This window comes from Salvelinus sp. IW2-2015, unplaced genomic scaffold (genome assembly GCF_002910315.2).
Source record: "Salvelinus sp. IW2-2015 unplaced genomic scaffold, ASM291031v2 Un_scaffold16525, whole genome shotgun sequence".
NCBI classification, from domain to species: Eukaryota; Metazoa; Chordata; class Actinopteri; order Salmoniformes; family Salmonidae; genus Salvelinus; species Salvelinus sp. IW2-2015.
This window is the reverse complement of record NW_019957627.1, coordinates 256,610-278,802: the sequence shown is the minus strand read 5'-3', so window position 1 is coordinate 278,802 and position 22,193 is coordinate 256,610. Positions and strand designations below refer to the sequence as shown.

Genomic DNA, 22,193 nt, shown 5'->3' with positions numbered 1-22,193 from the left:
ATGCTTCATAAACAACAGGTGTAGACTAACAGTGAATTGCTTCCTTATTGACCCTTTCCAACAATGCAGAGAGAAGGAAAATAAAGAAATAATAGAAAAGTAATAACACATGATAAATAATAATACACAATAAGTAAAGATAACTTTGCTATATATACAAGGTATAACAGTACCGAATCGATGTGCTGGAGTGCGAGGTAATTGAGGTAGATATGTACATATAACTAGGAATAAAGTGACTAGGCAACAGGATAGATAACAAACAGTAGCAATATTGTATGAGATGAGTCAAAAAAGTTTGCACAAAAAGGGTAAATACAGATAACCAAATAGCTACCTGGAATAACTATTTAACCAACTGTTTAGCAGTCTTATGGCTGGGGGTAGAAGCTGTTCAGGATCTTGTTGGTTCCAGACTGGATGCATCTGTACTGTTTGCCTTGTGGTAGCAGAGATAACAGTCTTTGACTTGGGTGGCTGGAGTCTTTTGACAATCTAGTAATTAGTTTAGAAATACAACTGTTGTCAAAATGTAGGCCTAGTCTACTCAAATTTTTTATTCAGGCCTATTTAGGACTATGTTCCTTTAAGATATCAAGGACAAATGTAACAGTTTTGCATAGTAGATACATTTTCAGATATTACATGTTTTCTAATTTTGACAGAAAGTGGTTTAATTTCAAGCTAAAGTGTACTGTTAGCTAGCTAGTTAACATTAGCTGGCTGGCTCCCTAGCTGACATTATTATGTGTTTCCCAGAGCTGTGCTGTTCTAGTTAGAGCCTAATGTTAGCTAGCTAACATTGAACATGGTTGGTTATCTCCCAGCACTCTGTGGCATTGTTGGCACTGTTCGCTGTTGTTTAACTAGCTAACATTAGCTGGCTGGCTCGTTACATGACGTTTGTACAACACCCGTTGAATATGGCTGGTGTCAGTAAAAAAAAGCGTAATGAAATATTTGCCAGCGGAGCTGGTTAGGCTGGTTAGGTGTGCGCTCCGAGAACGAAACGAGATGGGTGGGGCTAAAGCTTAAGAGGGTGTGAATGATGCTGAATGGGTGTAGACAAAGAAGAGCTCTTCACTAGATACCAAAACATTCAAATGCGATTTTCTCAAAAGTGAGTTTACAAGTTGATCAACTTTCAAATCAGAATTACTTTCCCATTGTTCCTCAACTGCAGTGTATGATATACCATGTTGTAGCTCTGAGTCTCTACTTTTATCTAATGTAAAAAACACAACCGAATCCTGGTGGTGAGTCACATACTTGTTGCATCCATGAGTATGAACGCTGTACCAATTATTCTCGTATGTGGTTATAGTGCCCTATCAAATAAAATGGATAGGAGACAGATTGGAGTGCCAGCAAGTATAAAATAATAAATGGTTGTGCATTTTGCAGTGTTGTTTTGCCCTGTAGTTGCTGACAGTTTGGAAGCCTTTGTTAAGGCCTTTAGAAGTGACACCAAATATTCATTAATATGCTGTAATGTGTGAACACTTTACTTAGCAGCCAACCTGCTTGCACTAATCCCTTGTAATTACAGTAAACTACTGTGAAATACCTAGAAACCCCTCCCCTAAATAAATGTAATTAATCCATTCATTCCGATTAGGTAGCATTTACTTTATTACAGTATAATGGCAAATATTTTTTATAACTAACCCAAGATAGACCAGAGCCTGTTCTTTCCAACGGGAGCAAATTAATCATAGTGGGCAGAACAAGAAAGGAAGTGGGCAGAGCCAAGCACGAGCTAGTGAGATCCTATTGGCGTGGTCTAGCATATATTTTCATATTTCCTTTAGGGAACGCCTACTATGTGAGGTCCGTGTGCGCAATAACTCAATTCACCCTTGCTCTCCATCTAAACAATGCCCTTTTTGGAAACTTAGGAAAAGGTTAAGGTCCACTCTTTGTTACAGATTTTATACTGAACAAAATTATGAACAGAACATCTAATGTCTTGGCCCCATGTTTCACGAGCTGAAATAAAAGATCCCAGAAATGTTCCATATGCGCAAAAAGGTTATTTCTCTCAAATGTTGTGCACAAATTTGTTTACATCATGTTTCGCGTGCATTTGTTCTTTGCCAATAAAATCTATCCACCTGACAGGTGTGGCATATCAAGAAGCTGATTAAACAGCATGATCATTACACAGGTGGCTCTTGTGCTGTGGACAATAAAAGGCCACTCTAAAATGTGCAGTTTTGACACACAACACAATGCCACAAATGTCTCAAGTTTAAGGGAGCGTGCAATTGGCATGCTGACTGCAGGAATGTCTATCAGAGCTGCTGCCAGGGAGTTGAATGTTAATTTCCTCTACCATAAGGCGCCTCCAACGTAATTTTAGAGAATTTGGCAGTACGTCCAACCAGCCTCACAACCGCAGATGATGTGTAACCATGCCAGCTCAGGCTGTGTCATTACACAGTACTTGCTTTGATACTGTATTTATATTACAGTAGGTGTACTGTAATGTGAAATACATTATTTTACTTGCCACAGAGCTGCCTGTAAGCTGCTGTCAAATTCACGGTAACCCTTTACAGTGTACAAGTGCAAAGCACAAACCAAATTTGACTGTAAATACACCTTGTCCCTTGGAGAGATGACCAGCCACCATTATAATTCAGAGGCTTATACCATCAAACCCAGAGTCAAAAATAGTGGCCACTGTCTAAGCTTTGGCTCCTCAGACGTTTCAAGTGATTAACATGCGTCAATCTAATTAACATAATAAAAAAATCCCCATCAGTTTAAGCTGGAGATATATATATTTTTTGCATGGGCTACATCTCAATCCACCACATCCACCTATGTCAGGCTCCCGAATCTGAGGTGGAAAGTGGCAGAGCTGCATCGCTGTTTGTCAGACCTTGAGACATCCCTAAAATCGGTCTTCTCACGAAAACGTCTGTATCGTTCAAACCGTTTGGGCTACAAACTAATATGACCCAACTATGGAAAGGGGAGACTCTCACGAACACCCACAAGTTCACGGGACTCATCTGAAGGTAACAAGGTACTGGTGTAAAAAATGAATGCAAGTATGGAGGTAGTTTTGTGCCAAAAAAAGGAGTTAAATATGGGCTTTCAGTGCTTTCTTATATCTCCTAGATATAGGAAAGATACATCAACAACTTTTTAGATTAATTTTTTTACTGTTTTGACATGTATGAAAGTGTTATTCAATGCGTTTCTATGGGCTAATAATGAGGATCTCTATCATCCTAATCAAGGTGTAAATTCCCGTGTTCAAATGTATAAAAAAAGGCTACATGGGATTTTTCTTATTGCGACCAATGACAATGTTGCTTAAAACCTCACAAGAGTATGTCAACAGCCAGTGAAACTGCAGGGCGCCAAATTCAAAACAACAGAAAACCCATAATTAAAATTCCTCAAACATACAAGTATTTTACACCATTTTAAAGATACACTTGTTGTAAATCCAGCTACAGTGTCCGATTTCAAAATGGCTTTACGACGAAAGCACACCAAACGATTATGTTAGGTCAGAGCCAAGTCACAGAAAAACACAGGCATTTTTCCAGCCAAAGAGAGGAGTCACAAAAAGCAGAAATAGAGATAAAATTAATCACTAACCTTTGATGATCTTCATCAGATGACACTCATAGGACTTCATGTTACACAATACATTTATGTTTTGTTGGGTAAAGTTCATATTTATATCCCAAAATCTCAGTTTACATTGGCGCGTTATGTTCAGTAGTTCCAAAACATCCGATTATTTTGCAGAGAGCCACATCAATTTAGAGAAATACTCATAATAAACATTGATAAAAGATACAACTGTTATGCATGGAATTTTAGATCCACTTCTCCTTAATGCAACCGCTGTGTCAGATTTCAAAAAAACTTTACGGAAAAAGCACACCATGCAATAATCTGAGTACAGCGCTCAGACACAAAACCAAGCCATACAGATATCCGCCACGTTGTGTAGTCAACAGAAGTCAGAAATAGCATTATAAATATTAACTTACCTTTGATGATCTTCATCAGAATGCACTCCCAGGAATCCCAGCTCCACAATAAATGTTTGATTTGTTCGATAAAGTCCATAATTTATGTCCAAATACCTCCTTTTTGTTTGCGCGTTTAGCCCAGTAATCAAAATTCATGAAGCGCGATCACTAGGTGCAGACGAAAAGTCCAAAAGTTACATTACAGTCCATAGAAACATGTCAAACGATGTATAGAATCAATCTTTAGGATGTTTTTAACATAAATCTTCAATAATGTTCCAACCGGAGAATTCCATTGTCTTTAGAATTGCAATGGAACGCAAGCTACCTCTCACGTGAACGCACATGGTCAGCTCATGGCACTCTGGGAGAGACCTTACTCAATCCCCTCTCATTCACCCCCACTTTACAGTAAAAGCCTCAAACAAGGATCTAAAGACTGTTGACATCTAGTGGAAGCCTTAGGAAGTGCAATATGACCCCATAGACACTGTATATTCGATAGGCAATGAGTTGAGAAACTACAAACCTCAGATTTCCCACTTCCTGGTTGGATTTTTTCTCAGGTTTTTGCCTGTCATATGAGTTCTGTTATACTCACAGACATCATTCAAACAGTTTTAGAAACTTCAGTGTTTCCTATATAAATATACTAATTATATGCATATTCTAGCTTTTATGGCTGAGTAGCAGGCAGGTTAATTTGGGCTTGCTTTTCATCCAAAATTACGAATGCTGCCCCCTACCCTAGTGAAGTTAAGGTATAATGCCTGGAGCCACTTGTAGATTTGACAGCTCTAACACATTTCCTTCCACTTCTGACAAAACAACCAATATGTTGGCTAAAGCAGATCTGATTGAAAAAAAATACAACGATTTCACAGCCCCAATGCATGCACGAAAGGGGGTGATTTGAATATTAGGGCCTACAGGGTTTGTTAACATGACCAAAATGCATAAGACCCCCTTTTCAATAAGCTTACTATAAATAACAACAAATCTGATGGTTGCACGTCATGATACTGTTATGTGAATTACCAGTATCGAAATTCACAAGAAGTGAAACGTTATTACCTCATTCAAATGTATTATACATTTTTTAGAGATTAAAACTATTACTAAATCCCCATTTATAGCTCTGACAATCAGGAGAGTAAGTGTCTTTCAAATGTAAAGGACAAACACTTGGTTAGATGGTTAACAATAAGAGGTGTCTGCCACTGTTTCACTTCTTTTCTTCCTGTCTGTAAATGTCATCGGTTTCCTCATCTCATACTGTCATAGCTCCCCTGTTCGTCTCTCTCCCATTCCGAACTGTTGTGTGCAGGTATCTTCTCATTTGGTCTCCAGTTTTTTTGCTTGGCGAATCACAAAGTTTTGGAATCTATTGCCTTAGTCTGACAAGTCATCCATATGCGAGACGATCTGTGGGATGGAGTGAGAGAAGGGGCAGGGAACTGCAGAGAGGGAGGATTGGTAGGACTGCAGATTTTAGAAACAGACGCACAAGGAGATGGGCTTCATTCTCAGCCCAAACCTTCGTTTAGGAACAGTCCATCCTCGAAGAGAGGGGGACAGAGAGAGAGCCACTCTCGGCGTGTCCTTACTGCCCCTGCTGTAATCTCCTAACGCCCTATCTGATTATTAAACCCTGAGACTCACCAGTCCCTGCCACTGACAGGGAGAGGGATTTTCCACCGCAGTTTCGCGACTGGACCGTGGGAGACTCGGTTGACTGTTGTTTTCCTTATAATGTGGTTTAACAACGTCTAAGAGTGACCCCGGTTTGACGAACGTCGCTGCATTTTGTGTTCTCTGTGAAAACGTTGGTCATGCTCTTCACCTGACACATTGGTATCCACTGAACGGACTGAGTTAAACAGGGGAGACAACTTTGCGCGGGGTTTCTGTTATGAGGAAGTTATCCTGCGAGCTACTGGCCACGGAAGCAGACTGTTTGTCACTCAATCTCTCTTCTTACGCACAAAAGAGCTATATCACTAAGGCAAAAACGGCGAATTCAATAGACTGCCTTTCTTTTCTTTGCTATCCCATGGATATTCACTGCAAAACAGACCCCTTCCTGGCGATGCACCGTGAGTAGAGAATTCGTTTCATCATAATAATCTCGTTAGATTACGCATTCATTACTGTATTTAAACGAATCCGTTAAGATTTCATTCTCAGAAGAATTTGCTAATAAAAACATTGCCTATTATTAGTCTATTTGTAGCCTACACGTTTTAGCTTCGCTATGGACACAGGAAATACTGTATATATTTCTCGTAATTGAAGATGTGCGTTCAAAACAACCCAGGCTATAAACGAATAACATCATATTGAGAACCTTTCCATAAGCATTGTTGGAATATCCAGTGTAGCCTTCATAACGTTTCCCTGCAGACTTCATCCCAGTAAAAGCTGTAATTTCAGAATGTACATATTTGTATTTTAGAATGACCTGAAAAGTTTTCTTATTATGTCTTATCGGCATCGTATTCTGAATAGGATACCGTTTACTGACTAAAATCTAGAGGTCAGTTGAAATGAGCGCTCCTGAATAGGTGGGGAATAAAGGTATCATTGCACCTTCCATAGCCTACATTTGAATACAAATCATTTTCTATTGCCTTTGAAATAAATGGCACCTGTGAAATAAATTAATAGTTTACTTCCAAAACGCTATATCCACACATTTTTCACATTTGTGATTTTTCATCAGAAATGATTGCTTATTGGTAACTTCATGTATGTGTAAAATATTACTGTTCACATATGTTTGTATTCATAGATTTGAGATGTGTATGAAAATGTTATTAGTTGTTGTTGCGAAACGCTATATATCCATTGTTTATCTGGAATGGAGTATCCTGTATTTTTGACTGTGATGTGGTTGTCTCAAATCAAATCAAATTTTATTGCTCACATACACATGGTTAGCAGATGTTATTGCGAGTGTAGCGAAATGCTTGTGCTTCTAGTTCCTGACCGTGCAGTAATAACTAACAAGTAATCTAACAACTTCACAACAACTACCTGATACACATAAGTGGAAAGGAATGAATAAGAATATGTACATATAAGTATATGGATGAGCGGCGGCATAGACAAGAACAAAATAGCATAGCTAGTGTTCCATGACACAAAGCTATCTTAAAAGTAATGCATTTACTGTAAATCGCTCTAGATAACAGCATCTGCTAAATGACTAAAATGCCAAATGTACATGTTTTACATACAGATCACATTTTACTGTATTGAATGATTTTGTTTAAATATGTTTTTTATATTGATGTAACAATTGTACCATTTGTACATTTCCTTATTAAAAACGTCGTTATTCGTTACATTTGACTGTGTCAAACCCTAGCAGTACTACATATTTCTCAGCGAATGAGGCGGATATATAGCATTTTCAACAAAAAAAACATGATTATTTGTCTTTCTGAAAAATATAACATTAAGATGGCATGATTACATAGTGAAAAGACACACCAATCTCTTTCATAATTTCTTTAAACAATAAAAGCTAATTTACCAACATTTGGATGTTGGTAAATTTTGGAATGAAACTCTACAAATGCAGAGACAAAAGATTACCCTTTCATTTTGGGGGGATTTGAGTCTAACATTGTCTATTTTTATCATTTAATTGACGCGAAATAACCGTCAGAAATATAGGATATGCCTTTAGATGTATTTTTAAAGCACACCGTTGTTGTGAAAATGAGTTTTTTCCTTACATTGTATTAGCCTACGATTAGAGTAAAGGCAACGAGAGACCATTGCCAAATGTAGCCTAATTTATAAATTAATCATTATTGGACCAGCTATCCCGGTTATCAAAGCTCTTTTTAATTAATTACAATAATTTTGCAATTAAATTTAAGCAGCTTGAAACATAATATCTGCAACATGTTTTAGGCTGCAATGGAACGGTTACTATGTGGAAATATTGCAATACACAGTGAAGGCATTCGGTGTTGAGGCAAAATTGTATAGAGTGTTGGGCTATGCAATTCACTACAAACAAAATAGCATAGCTTTGTGTCATGGAACATTAGATAATTTTAAAACCAACAAATTAAAGGACAACATGTTTAAATGCATCTAAGTATAATGAAGCCTATACACTGTACAACTTTTCCTTGTAAATTTACAGCATTATACTGGGAGCAGAGCAAACTACTGTAATCATATAATACAGCTGTCTTGCTGTAATGATTACAGCAGTTTGCTCGGCTGCCAGTATAATGCTGTAAATTTACAGGGAAAAGTTGTACAGTGTAGGCTTCATTATGCTTACAGGCATTTAAACATGTCATTTAATTTGTTGGTTTTGTCATCTTTTTTTACAGTAATTGTAATGAATGAATGCATGAATGAATGGATTAAATTAATTTAGGGTAGGCATAGTTTGTATTTTATGGTAATTGCATGGGATTGGTGCAAGCGCATTGGCTGCTAGGTAATGTGTTTTCATATTACAGTATATTTTAAAACATTTATTATTTAACCTTTATCTAACTTGGCAAGTCAGTTAAGAACAAATTCTTATTTACAATGATGGCCTACCGGGGAACAGTGGGTTAACTGCCTAGTTCGGGGCAGAATAACAGATTTTTACCTTGTCAGCTCAGGGATTCTATATGTATACCAAAAATGTATTCATGATTTGCACTTCTAGAGGTCATATCAAAGGCTGTAAAACGTGCAGTGGCTACAGAGCAAAACAGACCAAGGACATTGTAAATACTCAACCAAAGGTTTGAGTCTTACTGTCACTCCAATCAATTCCCTATACACAATTAAATATTTGGGCACAACTACCACATATCAGTTAAATAGCCTCTTACAAGAAATGCCAGCCTCATAATATGTTAATAAGACAGAAACAACAATACCATGCACCCACTAGTGGTCAAAAGTTTCTTGGCGCTCCAAAAACATAGTAGGGTATGGTATTCTGTGTAGTGGAATTGCAGTGCCATTTGAAATACAGTTCTTCTTGAAAGTAACGTATGTTAAACAAAAATGTAATTGGAATTTACAGGGCACAGTGAAATTCTTATGCTCTGAGCTCCAACAGTGCAGATCAAAATAATGGTGCAAACATAATGGTCACGAATCTGCTCTCTGTTTATTCACTATGGCACCCAGAGGCTGCAGTATTGAAGCTTTTTTTTTAATATACTAAAATAATCTAAGCTTCATGCATCTTACCCGACAAGATGGCAATGGTGCTGGAAACTGATAGCATAAGCTATTACTGTAAAAAAAAAAAAAATAGTATGTTAGAGTAATTTTTACAGGAGGATTACAATTACAGTTAATAACAGGATTTTTCATAATTTTACAGACAATGCAGTGCAAACCTACTTTATTATTTCTGTTAAAACACACGGTATTTTACTGTGCATTCTACAGTGTTTTACTGTTGAAATTACAGAAAAGTCTTAGTGTATTACAGTCCCTGCTCATAATCTGCAATATGCTACTACCACTATTTATTAGGCTAATCATCCATTAGGCAACAAAAAAGTACAAACAAATGTATTGTGTGTGTGTGTGTGTGTGTGTGAAAGCTACTTTATGAATGTGTATTTTAAAACTGACATAGAAAGAGCTCTTATTGTAATTGCTCGATGTGCTGTCATGTTGTTCGAAGGGATGTCGTGTTTCACGATACATCATGTCTTCTGTTTGTATGTAATGTTATGTTTCCCTCGGTGTGTTGTTGTATCCCATATAGGGCATGGGGGTGTGAACCAGCTAGGCGGGGTGTTTGTGAATGGCAGACCTCTACCTGATGTAGTGAGGCAGAGAATTGTCGAGCTGGCGCACCAAAGTGTCAGGCCATGTGACATCTCCCGCCAACTACGGGTCAGTCACGGCTGCGTCAGCAAAATTCTCTGCAGGTAAGGGAAACATAATAGCACAATTAAATTGGTGTCAAACAGAAATATCTTGACATATGTGTGCACAGTACTTATTTTAGCCAGAGTCATCGGCATTTCTCTTGAATTTGCTTGAATCTGTGTCGACGATTAGGAATCCATCACCCCCAATGGTTTTGATGAATTCCTTAATTTATAAAATGGGCCTCAGACAAGGCAATAGTTTATACTATCAGTATTATTGGCCTAGATCTGAAAAGCGTTTGGGCTCTCATTTTCTGTATTCAAGCTCATGTTTTCATTTTGAAAACCAACATTTAGAGAAAATATTTTGAAATTATATTCAAACTACATTTCTGGATTTAGGTGAAGTTATGTTTAAATTGAACCCTAACCCTAGACCCTTACCCCCAACCCTAACCCCAACCCTTACCCTAAACCTAACCCCGTACCCTAAACCTAAACCCTAACCATACATTCGTTTATTGGCTGAAAATTTAACAAAGTGGATGATGAAAGTATGAGAACATTGTTTGATTTTGGAATTGTTTATTCGCCTTCCACAATATAACTTTTTTTACAGCAATTTGGTTATCTTTATATTTTAGTATGCTGAATTTAAATCTCAGATGCTCTCTTCAACTAAAGGATAGTCTGAGTAGACTAAACATTAACTCAGGTATATTAAGCACAGTTAATGCTTTAATATCGGCTTTAAAACAGGAACATTTTGGCCGATACATGAAACTACAACTAAGATATTTCAGATAAATTCCTTCAGCAATACTCAGCTATAGTATTTTTCCCATATCATTCAAGCCAATTCATATTTCGACCCTACAGGTACTATGAAACCGGCAGTATTAAACCCGGAGTTATCGGGGGCTCCAAACCAAAGGTGGCGACTCCTAAAGTAGTTGATAAAATCGCAGATTACAAGCGTCAGAACCCCACCTTGTTCGCTTGGGAGATTCGAGACCGACTTCTGTCCGAGGCCGTCTGTGACAACGACACCGTTCCCAGTGTGTCATCCATCAACAGGTAGGCGATAACTTCACTATATTCTCTATATCGAGGGGAGATTTATCGTAAACCTACCTACTCTGACCAGTGAATCAATTCGTTGTAGACCCAACAGATAACAAAAATAATTGGCCTATGTGTAATATTGCCCAATAGAAGCACGGAAGTCTACTTGTGTGCGAATATGAATTTATATCAGACTTATATGGGTTTAGACACATGCTGCCTATTGGATCTAGAACTTGTGTGAAAATAAAGAGGTTTTGCCATATCTGCTGCACGCAGTACATTACCAGATTTGGGTGAAAGGGCACATATGCACACACGTTTCGTGTGCACACACGTTTCGAAAAAAAAGAATAGATGATTATTTTGATATAGCCTACAGGCCTACTCTGTAAAGGGGTTATTGTGAATTTGACAGTAGTTTACAGGCAGCTTGATGGCAAGTAAAATTGTTTTACATTTTATGGTACACCTACTGTAATTTAAATACGGAATCAAAGCAAGTACTATGTAAGGATAATACTGTAAAAAATGTAATTAAATAAAAAGTAAAGGCTACCATAATCGGAATGAATGAATGGATGATGAGAGGGATTTTGTATTTGAGGGGAGGGGTTTATATTTCATGGTATTTTACTGTAATTACAAGGGATTGGTGCAAGGAGTTTGGCTGCTAGTTAAGTGTTTACACATCAAAGTATATTAATTAATAGTTGGTGTTTTATATCACTTGCACTTCTAGTGGCCTCAACAAAGGCTTCCAAACTGGTAGCGACTACAGGGCAAAACAGACCAAAAGGACATGGCGGAATGTTCAACCATTAAGGAGAGCTGCCACACCAATCTGTCCCCTATACAAATTGATGGGGCACTATGCTGCAGCACCCCCAGATAAATCACAATGAAAAATGTATTAATATAAAAAATATTTAAAAAGTATTCCCCCCAAATTAGTACGCTAGGCCTTTATTACTCCTGTATGAGCAGAGAAAAATACTAATTGACATTGATATTTCCTCAGCACCTCCTGACATCACTATAATATTACCATTGTTTATTATTATGATTATAATGATGACTATTATTATTATTAGGCATGTCGTTGGGCTTATTTTTAGGCTATTATTGTTGTTATTATTTACAATTTACCAACAAGCAATCCATAGTCTACATTTTGAAATCCATCGCACAATGTTCAACTGAGCACATATCAAAGCTGCAGGCTAAAGTTAAATCTAGATTTGGTTTCCTCTATCGTAATCGCTCCTCTTTTACCCCAACTGCCAAACTAACCCTGATTCAGATGACCATCCTACCCATGCTAGATTACGGAGACATAATTTATAGATCGGCAGGTAAGGGTGCTCTCGAGCAGCTAGATGTTCTTTACCATTCGACCGTCAGATTTGCCACCAATGCTCCTTATTGGACACATCACTGCACTCTACACTCCTCTGTAAACTGGTCATCTCTCTATATCTGTCGCAAGACCCACTGGTTGATGCTTATTTGTAAAACCCTCTTAGGCCTCACTCCCCCCTATTTGAGATATCTACTGCAGCCCTCATCCTCCACATAAAACACCCATTCTGCCAGTCACATTCTGTTGAAGGTCCCCAAAGCACACACATCCCTGGGTCGCTCGTCTTTTCAGTTCGCTGCAGCTAGCGACTGGAACGAGCTGCAACAAACACTGAAAATGGGCAGTTTTATCTCAATCTCTTCTTTCAAAGACTCAATCATGGACACTCTTACTGACAGTTGTGATTGCTTTGTGTGATGTATTGTTGTCTCTACCTTCTTGCCCTTTGTGCTGTTGTCTGTGCCCAATAATGTTTGTACCATGTTTTATGCTGCTACCATGTGTTGCTACCATGTTGTCATGTTGTGTTGCTACCATGCTGTGTTGTCATGTGTTGCTGCCTTGTTATGTTGTTGTCTTAGGTCTCCCTTTATGTAGTGTTCTGTTGTCTCTCTTGTTGTGATGTGTGTTTTGTCCTATATTTATGTTATTTATTTTTGAAATAAAAAAAATCCCAGCCCCCATCCCCGCAGAAGCACTTTTGGTAGGCCGTCATTGTAAATAAGAATTTGTTCTTAAATGACTTGTCTAGTTAAATAAAGGTCAAATAATTCTTTTTTTTTTTAAACAGAATTTTAGCAAGTTAGCCTTTAGGCCTACTTAGTGCATTAAACTGAATAGTTGTAGGAAGAGAGCTTTAAACAGTCGTTCAACACCCTCACATTTCACATTATACTGGACATTATACAGGACAATCTAGACAAAGTATCTTCAGACGGCAGACGGTGAAAACCCCAAATGGAAGTGCGCAACGTGAGAAAGCCCTATACCTGCAAGCGCAAATAATGAACTTTGGTTAGGGGGCACTGTTCATAGACCTGGCCATTAGCATTACATTTTAATGAGCCGAAGGGGGGAAAACACATTTTATAATCATACATTCTTCAGATTTGAACAGATTTAATTCTAAATGTGTATCCACATGAAAAGACATCCGTCCAACTTAATGATTTATTGTTGGACTAAGTTTGTCTATAGTCTACACATCTTTTGATATGTGTCTTATATAAAGCAAAGAAGGGTGTCTTTGAATTGCTAGAGGACGGTTGAGGAGGGGTGTTTCTTATTTTAGTTTTCAAGAGAGCACAGACAAAAGATGTGTGCTCTTGGACATAGCACACATCCTCTAGACAATGTGTAACGGATGTGAAATGGCTAGCTAGTTAGCGGTGGTCCGCGCTAATAGCGTTTCAATCGGTTACGTCACTCGCTTTGAGACCCTGAAGTAGTGGTTCCCCTTGCTCTGCAAGGGCCGCGGACCACCGCTAACTAGCTAGCCATTTCACATCCGTTACACTTGCATACACCACAAATCCTCTGGATTATTTTACCTGCTGTAAAATGGGCTATATAAGTGAATTGATGTAGCCCAAAACTATAAGTAGAGGTTAAAGATGCAATTCACCCTTAGAAATGGAAATCATTCATAAAGGACATATTGGTGAGCTTTGGACCTAAGCCCTGAAGCAGACATCTGAAGATGTACCTGTTATACATTGCAGTGTGCTTAAAAGCAAAGTACCCTCAAAATATATATATTTGAGTAATTTGTTAATTAGTCCACTGTTAATGCAATCCCCCCAAAATTGTGATAGAACTGACAGCCCTGCTTATAAGCCAGTTTTGTTAGAACCTCTCCACCACAAAGCATGCTTTTCTCTTATTTTCTACATGTGGTGAAGATGAAAAATATATAAACTCTGATCTTCTTTTAACACATTCAGTGTAGTCACAACAGTACGCCTGCTTTTGGTTTAAAAAGATGTCCCTACAGAATTTTGGAAGGAATTTACCTTCAAAAGAAATGGTAGAATGGTGCAAGGGAGAGAGAATGTGAGGGAGGGAGAAGGAGAGAGAACATCGTGGCATGTGGTTAAAGAGTTGACCGCTGATAAAAGCGAATGTCTTTGTGTAATCTTATGTCTGTCCCTTTGGTTCCAATCCCCAGGCGTCATTGTTTCTGTTTCTGGTCTGTGTGCTGTTAGTGTTTTTTGTTTTGAATTATGTTTAGATTATTTTATTAAAACACTCACTCCCTGGAATTGCTTCCCGACTCTCAGCGCACATCGTTAGTGATATTTTTGCGAATGTATAAAAAAATATCTAAAACCTGTTTTTGCTTTGTCATTTTGGGGGTATTATGTGTAGATTGATGAGGGGAAAAAACTATTTAAACAATGTTAGAATAAGGCTCTATCTTAACAAAATGTGGAAAAAGTAAAGTGGTCTGAATACTTTCGCGAATGCACTGCATATGGGTAAAAAGCATCAGAAGTGCTGTAGATTAGCTAGCTACAGTTACATCACCTTGTTTGACATCCGTTACCAATACAGGTCCAATGGAGGAAGACTTTGCTTTTCTCCCATGGTTTTTAGGCAACTCTCTTTTGTTTTTGTATAGTGATTGTAATGTTCAAGTGATTGTGTCACATTAGATTTCCAGCCTTTGAACCAGTGAATCTTACTGCTTACCCAGTGTGATACACTACACTCTCTGGCTGAATTACTATAAAGCACAAATGTACTGCTCACTGTTCTAAAATTATCTCAGAGTTTCTGTCGTGGTAACAAGGTGTCATCTGTAATTCTGTTCAAATGTGGCCCCTCCGTTTTCAGGTTATTGAAAAAATATAGGTTGTTGCAGTGGGCTTGGACGAGACACTATTGGCTTTCCTGTCAGATATACTTTATAGCCTAGCCATTTGCATCTGTTCTCTGTCACGCGTTCCCCCAACTTTTCTATCCCCACGTTCAGATCAATAGAGCCTGATCCTCATAGACACCGGGAGATGTCTCACTGCTAATCTGACTGATCTGAGGAAAGAGAGAGAGAGACGAGAGATATGAGGAGAGAGGAGGAGAGAGCAACAAACAGAGGGGGAGGTGGGGGGGGCAGAGAGTGAGTGTTAAATGGAAAGGGGTGAGACAGATATACAAAAACAGTAAAGGGGGGACAGCGATAAGAGATTGAGGGTAGAGGGAGAGGGAAGAGAGGGTAGAATGAGAGAAAGGGAGAGATGTAGGGCATGAGGAAGAGAGCAGGAGAAGAGAAAGAGAGATAGAGAGAGAAAATGATAAGGGTATGGTATAGGAAGTGAGACAGGGAGATTATAAGAGGAGGCTAGGTAGACTCAGTGAAGCTGATCATTGAGGTGAATTGATGTGATTTTATGCTTTGTTTGCAAGATCATTCAGTCCGAAGTGCAATGAAGACCTTCCCTCAATACCACATCTTAAGGGTATTGGGACTTAATAATATTTCTAACCCCAGAATGCTGCTAGATTGAATCCACTCTCTCAGGGGGCAGCCTCTATTCATTCCCACACTCCTCTAATGCCCTGAGATTGGTTATTTGTGACAGAACCAGAGTATCGGGATACGAGGCCTCAAAACGATGGAGGAATTTTACACATGCAGGGTTATAAATGGACGTGATGTGCTATGTTAAAGCATGCTGTATTGTGGGGATTGGGGGAACAGTGTCAAATCTCCATGCCCTGAGGCGAAGAGTTGATTGATCCGTGTATGTTGTTCATTTTGGCAGGATTATTCGCACCAAAGTCCAGCAGCCATTCCACCCATCGCCTGATGGTTCCATAACACCACTCTCCACGCCTGGACACACCATAGGTAGGAGAAAGGACCTCAATATATATATACACAGTATTCACTGACAAATACTGGCCCCACCAGGGGTATGAGAGCAGGCCTTAATATATACATGCTAGGAACCTGTACTGACAAATATTACTGGACAAACCATAGGTATGAGAAAGGTACTCAACATACAGTACGTATTTGTCAGTAAATACTGTGTATGTACTGACAATCTGGACACATCATACAGGTTTGAGAAAGGGCAATATGCACAGTATGTATTAACAAATACCGGCCATAGGTAAGAGATAAGGTAAGGTAAGAGCCTCAATATATACAATATAAAACAGTATGTACAGACAAATACTGGGTACACCATAGGTATAAGAAAGGGCCTCAGTATAAACACAAGTACACAGTACTGACAAATACTGGACATACCATAGATATGAGAAGGGCCTCAATTTAATATTTATACATAGTATTAAGTAAGTAGTAGTCCTAACAAATGTGCTAACAACATACTTCAACTCGTGATTCCTCTCTCCCAGTCCTTAGCACGGCCTCTCCCCCTGTGACCAGCGCCTCCAACAACCCGGTAGGATCCTACTCCATCAACGGCATCCTGGGGATCCCCCGCTCCAATGGTGAAAAGAGGAAAGGAGACGATGGTAAGAACCTTGTTTTATTTCTCTCCCCTCGTCTCTGTACTTTTCTGTGTGTGAAAGAGGATGGCATTTATGACAGCGCTGGAGCCATGTGTTTTTGTGTCTGCTCTCTCCTGTTTGTTGTTGTGTTGTGTTATAGGCAGGCAAGCCGGGGAGTGAACTCTGTTTCAATCTGATTGTAGAAACAGTATGTTTTACCACCTATGCCTATAGAGCTGCATCTCAATTTTATCTGACGCTTGGCACTAGAAATCACACACAGCCTTCATAAAAGTGTAATCCCTTTTGGCAAGGCACCAGGGGTGCTGTTCTTTATATCACTACTTATTTAATTCTTCTTATAGACCATTAAGGTGTTAAACACAACTCATTCTTCATTTGTTTCTGTTTTGTGTAGAGTACAGCGGTATGAATAAATTGAGATCTTTTGAATTACATACAATGAATTAGGATGCAGGCTCGTTGTTTATTTATTGAGCAAGTGAGAGTGGAGAGCTTCACAGTAAGAGGATGAGGAATTTGGAAAAAAAGACTCATCATGCAGGGAAAGACTTTAGACAAGTGCAATAAAGTAGAGAGAGGCCCCATACACACTCAGGTTGTACAACTGATGTTAAACGCATTTGACATAATGGTTGTGATACAACATACAACATATATTTTTGGCATGCAACAGCGAGTTTGTCTGCACAAAAATGTTTACACAACCATTCTGTAGTGTCTCCACAACGGTTGTGTAAAATAATGTGCAGACAAACACTTCTTTGGATCGCAACTGTTTTGTCATAAGTGTTGTACATCAGTTGTAGAAACTAAGCGTGTACAGAGAGAGAGAGAGTGAGAGGTAGATACGTTCCAAGATTAAGTGGAAGCCCGAGCACTCCCGACCCAGAATGCCTCATTCTCAGGCTAAACATAATGAGTGGACACATAGTGCCGGAGGCCTAATAGATTATCGCTTCTGCAAACAATTGGCTTTTTAATGTCTGTGAATTAACATGTTCCCTGGTGAAGGCCTGAACAGGTGTAGGAACAGACCTTGGAGTCAGGCAGGGGGGCTGAGGTTGCTGTGCGTGTGTGTGTGTTTTTGCTTGGTTGTGTGTGTGTGTAAGAACGTGTGTGCGTGCCTGCCTGTGTGCATGGTGTGTGCGTGCGTGCGCACAACCCAGTTGGTGTGCATTGTGCATTCTCGTGCAGCCTTCATCAAAGCAGGTCACTTGCTTCTTTTATGTTTCCGTCTCCTTAGTTCACTGGAGTGGCAACCACTTGGATGGGCGGAAAATAGGACATTGTAAGTTAACTTTAGCAAACCGTTTGTCTTGCTTGGGTCTGTCAGAGGCCTTTTACCTCTATAGGAGTGTAGTTGTCTGTGTGGGTTTGAGGAAGAAGAGGGAAGACACTTTGATTGTGACCAGTGATATCCTCATGGCGACAATCGGGAGTAACTTTAACAAATTGTCATGAAGTGACTTCAGCACATCATATGTTCGACGTAAAGGCACGCAGTTCAATTTCCACATTTATGTTGAGGCACAGAGTGGCTGTTACATATACTGTAATTCAATATATGATGGGACTTTATGATGCAAAATGCTACAATATGAATGAATAATTATGACCTTTTAAATACAAATTTGCATAAGGAACCCCCCCCCCCCCCCCCCACACACACACAATCCAATATCAAGATGAGTCCTTGTCCCAGGCCATATGATTTGTAGATTCAAAAATGAATGTGAAAAGATAAGCACCATGTTATTAACAGATTATGTCTGTGTATGAGTGAAGCCGTTCTGTTCTGTGTATTCTGCTCTGCTGTGGTTAAGGAAGAGGTTGAAGTCAGTAGCCTCTGCCCTTTGACGAAGAAAAAGGTCCTCATTACTGGAAAGGCTGTAGAGATAATATAGTGTGACATGCGTTATGTACACCGCCTTCCCATAAGACAAGCCTCAGGGACACAGGTGTCATAAGAGCCATTAATCTGGCAAAGTCATGTGTTATCGCAAATTAAAAGCAGCATGTTACACCACACTGGACGGACAAGGGTGGGGATAGGGATGGAAGCAGTGGAAGTTAGTGCCGTTCAAGATTAGTGAGGACGTTTCTTTTTGTTGTTGTTGCATGGCCTCATTTCTATTACAGCATATTCGATAGGTTTAGGGTACTACATGATACTCGAATTTGCCCTATACGATGGGGTTGCTACAACCTAGCCTACAAAACGAAAGTTTATAATGTAGGTGCACAGGTCGAGAGTCAAATTGAAGTAATCAAGGTGACAGTGACACATTCAATACCGCCTTGCACACTCTGGCCTGCATCTAGCTGATCTGGGGTGTCCAAAAAACTTGAGTTTCTATTGGACAAATTCAGGTAGGTCCCTCCCCGTTTCGTTCCGTTTGTTCCATTTAAGAAACGTTTTGCAACAGAATCGGCGGAATGAATACACCCCTTATCACCTGCACACACAGTTCACTTTCATCACTTTGCTCGTTATATAATTCCTTCTCGCATCTTCCTCCTCCTTTCACCTTTTTCCTTTGCTTGTGGATTTCAGTGCACAACACAACAGCTGTCTGTGACCAGGCGCAAACACCTCTCAAAGCCAAACCTTTACACCATAACCTCTAACTGTTACACAGCCTACATAGTTGTCACCAAATTAATGTTATAGTCAACAAACTAGAACTAACACATGAGCAAACCCACAATCCAATCCATGTGTACAATCACGCAGTACAGTGTACATTAAGCAGATACAATGGCCAGCCCCGGTGGCAATAAATTAATAAAACCGAAAGCTTAACTTAAGTTGGAAGAGTTGCCGTGTTGGATAGCCTTAGCCAGCTAGCATTCCTCTGTTTGAGTCAGGTTGTTGAGCAGGCTAAATTAACTGCTTTAGCTAAGTAAGTTAAAGGTAAACTAAGAAGAAGAGAAAATACAACTACATTTCTCTCTCACTCTCTCTCTCTGCTGCTTCTCCTTAATTTTTGAAGACATTAATTTGTTCAAATCTGTTCAAATATTTTCTTTCTCTGTCAACTACTCGACACACTTTATCCAATGCCGTGGTAGCTAGTTGCAGCTTATGCTTTCAGTACTAGATTCATTGATTGGCTGGACAAGATGTTAGTTCATACTGCAAGAGCTCTGATAGTTTGGAGGAAATCCTCCGGAAGTCGTCATAATTACTGTGTAAGTCTGTGGAAGGGGGTGAGAACCTTGATCCTCCTAGATTTTTTATTGAAGTCAAATCAAATCAAATGTTATTTGTCACATACACATGGTTAGCAGATGTTAATGCAAGTGTAGCGAAATGCTTGTGCTTCTAGTTCCGACAATGCAGTAATAACCAACAAGTAATCTAACCTAACAATTCCACAACTACTACCTTATACACACAAGTGTAAAGGGATAAAGAATATGTACATAAAGATATATGAATGAGTGATGGTACAGAATGGCATAGGCAAGATGCAGTAGATGGTATAGTGTACAGTCTATCATATGAGATGCGTAATGTAGGGTATGTAACATAAAGTGGCATAGTTAAAGTGGCTAGTGATACATGTATTACATAAAGATGGCAAGATGCAGTGGATGATATACAGTACAGTATATATCATATACATATGAGATGAGTAATGTAGGGTATGTAAACATTATATAAGTGGCATTGTTTAAAGTGGCTAGTGATAAATTTTTACATAATTTCCATCAATTCCCATTATTAAAGTGGCTGGAGTTGAGTCAGTATGTTGGCAGGGCCACTAAATGTTAGTGGTGGCTGTTTAAAGTCTAATGGCCTTGAGATAGAAGCTGTTTTTCAGTCTCTCGGTCCTGCTTTGATGCACCTGTACTGACCTCGCTTCTGATGATAGCGGGGTGAACAGGCAGTGGCTCGGGTGGTTGTTGTCCTTGATGATCTTTATGGCCTTCCTGTGACATCGGGTGGTGTAGGTGTCCTGGAGGGCAGGTAGTTTGCCCCGGTGTGCGTTGTGCAGACCTCACTACCCTCTGGAGCCTTACGGTTGTGGGCGGAGCAGTTGCCGTACCAGGCGGTGATACAGCCCGACAGGATGCTCTCGATTGTGCATCTGTAGAAGTTTGGAGTGCTTTTTGGTGAACAGCCGAATTTCTTCAGCCTCCTGAGGTTGAAGAGGCGCTGCTGCGCTTCTTTCACAACGCTGTCTGTGTGGGTGGACCATTCAGTTTGTCCGTGATGTGTACACCGAGGAACTTAAAACTTTCCACCTTCCATATGCCCGTCGATGTGGATAGGGGGGTGCTCCTCTGCTGTTTCTGAAGTCACAATCATCTCCTTTGTTTTGTTGACGTTGAGTGTGAGGTTATTTTCCTGACACCACACTCCGAGGGCCTACCTCCTCCCTGTAGGCCGTCTCGTCGTTGTTGGTAATCAGCCTCCCTGTATGTGTCGTCCGCAACTTGATGATGAGTTGGAGGCGTGCATGGCATGCGCAGTTGTGGGTGAACAGGGAGTACGGAGAGGGCTCAGAACGCACCCTTGTGGGGCCCCAGTGTTGAGGATCAGCGGTGGAGATGTTGGTTACTAGTCACCACCTGGGGGCGGCCCGTCAGGAAGTCCAGGACCAGTTTGCCCAGGGCGGGGTCGAGACCAGGGTCTCGAGCTTGATGACGGTTTGGAGGGTACTATGGTGTTAAATGCTGAGCTGTAGTCGATGAACAGCATTCTCACATAGGTATTCTCTTGTCCCAGATGGATTAGGGCAGTGTGCAGTGTGGTTGCGATTGCGTCGTTGTGGACCTATTGGGGCAGTAAGCAAATTGGAGTGGGTCTAGGGTGTCAGGTAGGGTGGAGGTGATATGGTCTTGCTAGTCTTAAAGCACTTCATGATGACGGAAGTGAGTGCTACGGGGCGGTAGTCGTTTAGCTCAGTTACCTTAGTTTCTTGGGAACAGGAACAATGGTGGCCCTCTTGAAGCATGTGGGAACAGCAGACTGGGATAAGGATTGATTGAATATGTCCTTAAAACACATCAGCCGCTGGTCTGCGCAATTGTCTGAGGACGCGGCTGGGAATGACGTCTGGCCTGCAGCCTTGCGAGGGTTAACACGTTTAAATGTTTTACTTGCCCTGGTTAAAGCAGTGGTTGCGCTTTCAGTTTCACGCGAATGCTGCCATCAATCACGGTTTCTGGTTTGGGAATGTTTTAATCGTTGCTGTGGGTACGGACATCGTCAATGCACTTTCTAATGAACTCGCTCACCGAATCAGCATATTCGTCAATGTTGTTGTTTGGACGCAATGCGGAACATTATCCAATCCACGTGATCGAAGCAGTCTTGAAGCGTGGAATCAGATTGGTCGGACCAGCGTTGAACAGACCTGAGCGCGGGAGCTTGCTGTTTTAGTTTCTGTTTGTAGGCTGGAAGCA

The 22,193-nt window shown here is 40.0% G+C and overlaps 1 protein-coding gene across 1 annotated transcript in view; it reads left to right on the top strand.

Annotated features, from left to right (window-relative positions):
• Nucleotides 1-6,054: 6,054 nt before the first annotated feature.
• LOC112080830 (paired box protein Pax-2a) overlaps nt 6,055-22,193 on the top strand; it is a 70,788-nt gene continuing 54,649 nt past the window's right edge. The window contains exons 1-6 of the mRNA XM_024146766.2: nt 6,055-6,097; nt 9,754-9,919; nt 10,742-10,939; nt 16,055-16,140; nt 16,659-16,778; nt 18,022-18,066. Coding sequence (XP_024002534.1) covers nt 6,055-6,097; nt 9,754-9,919; nt 10,742-10,939; nt 16,055-16,140; nt 16,659-16,778; nt 18,022-18,066 — 658 coding nt within the window. The remainder of the gene's footprint in view (nt 6,098-9,753; nt 9,920-10,741; nt 10,940-16,054; nt 16,141-16,658; nt 16,779-18,021; nt 18,067-22,193) is intronic.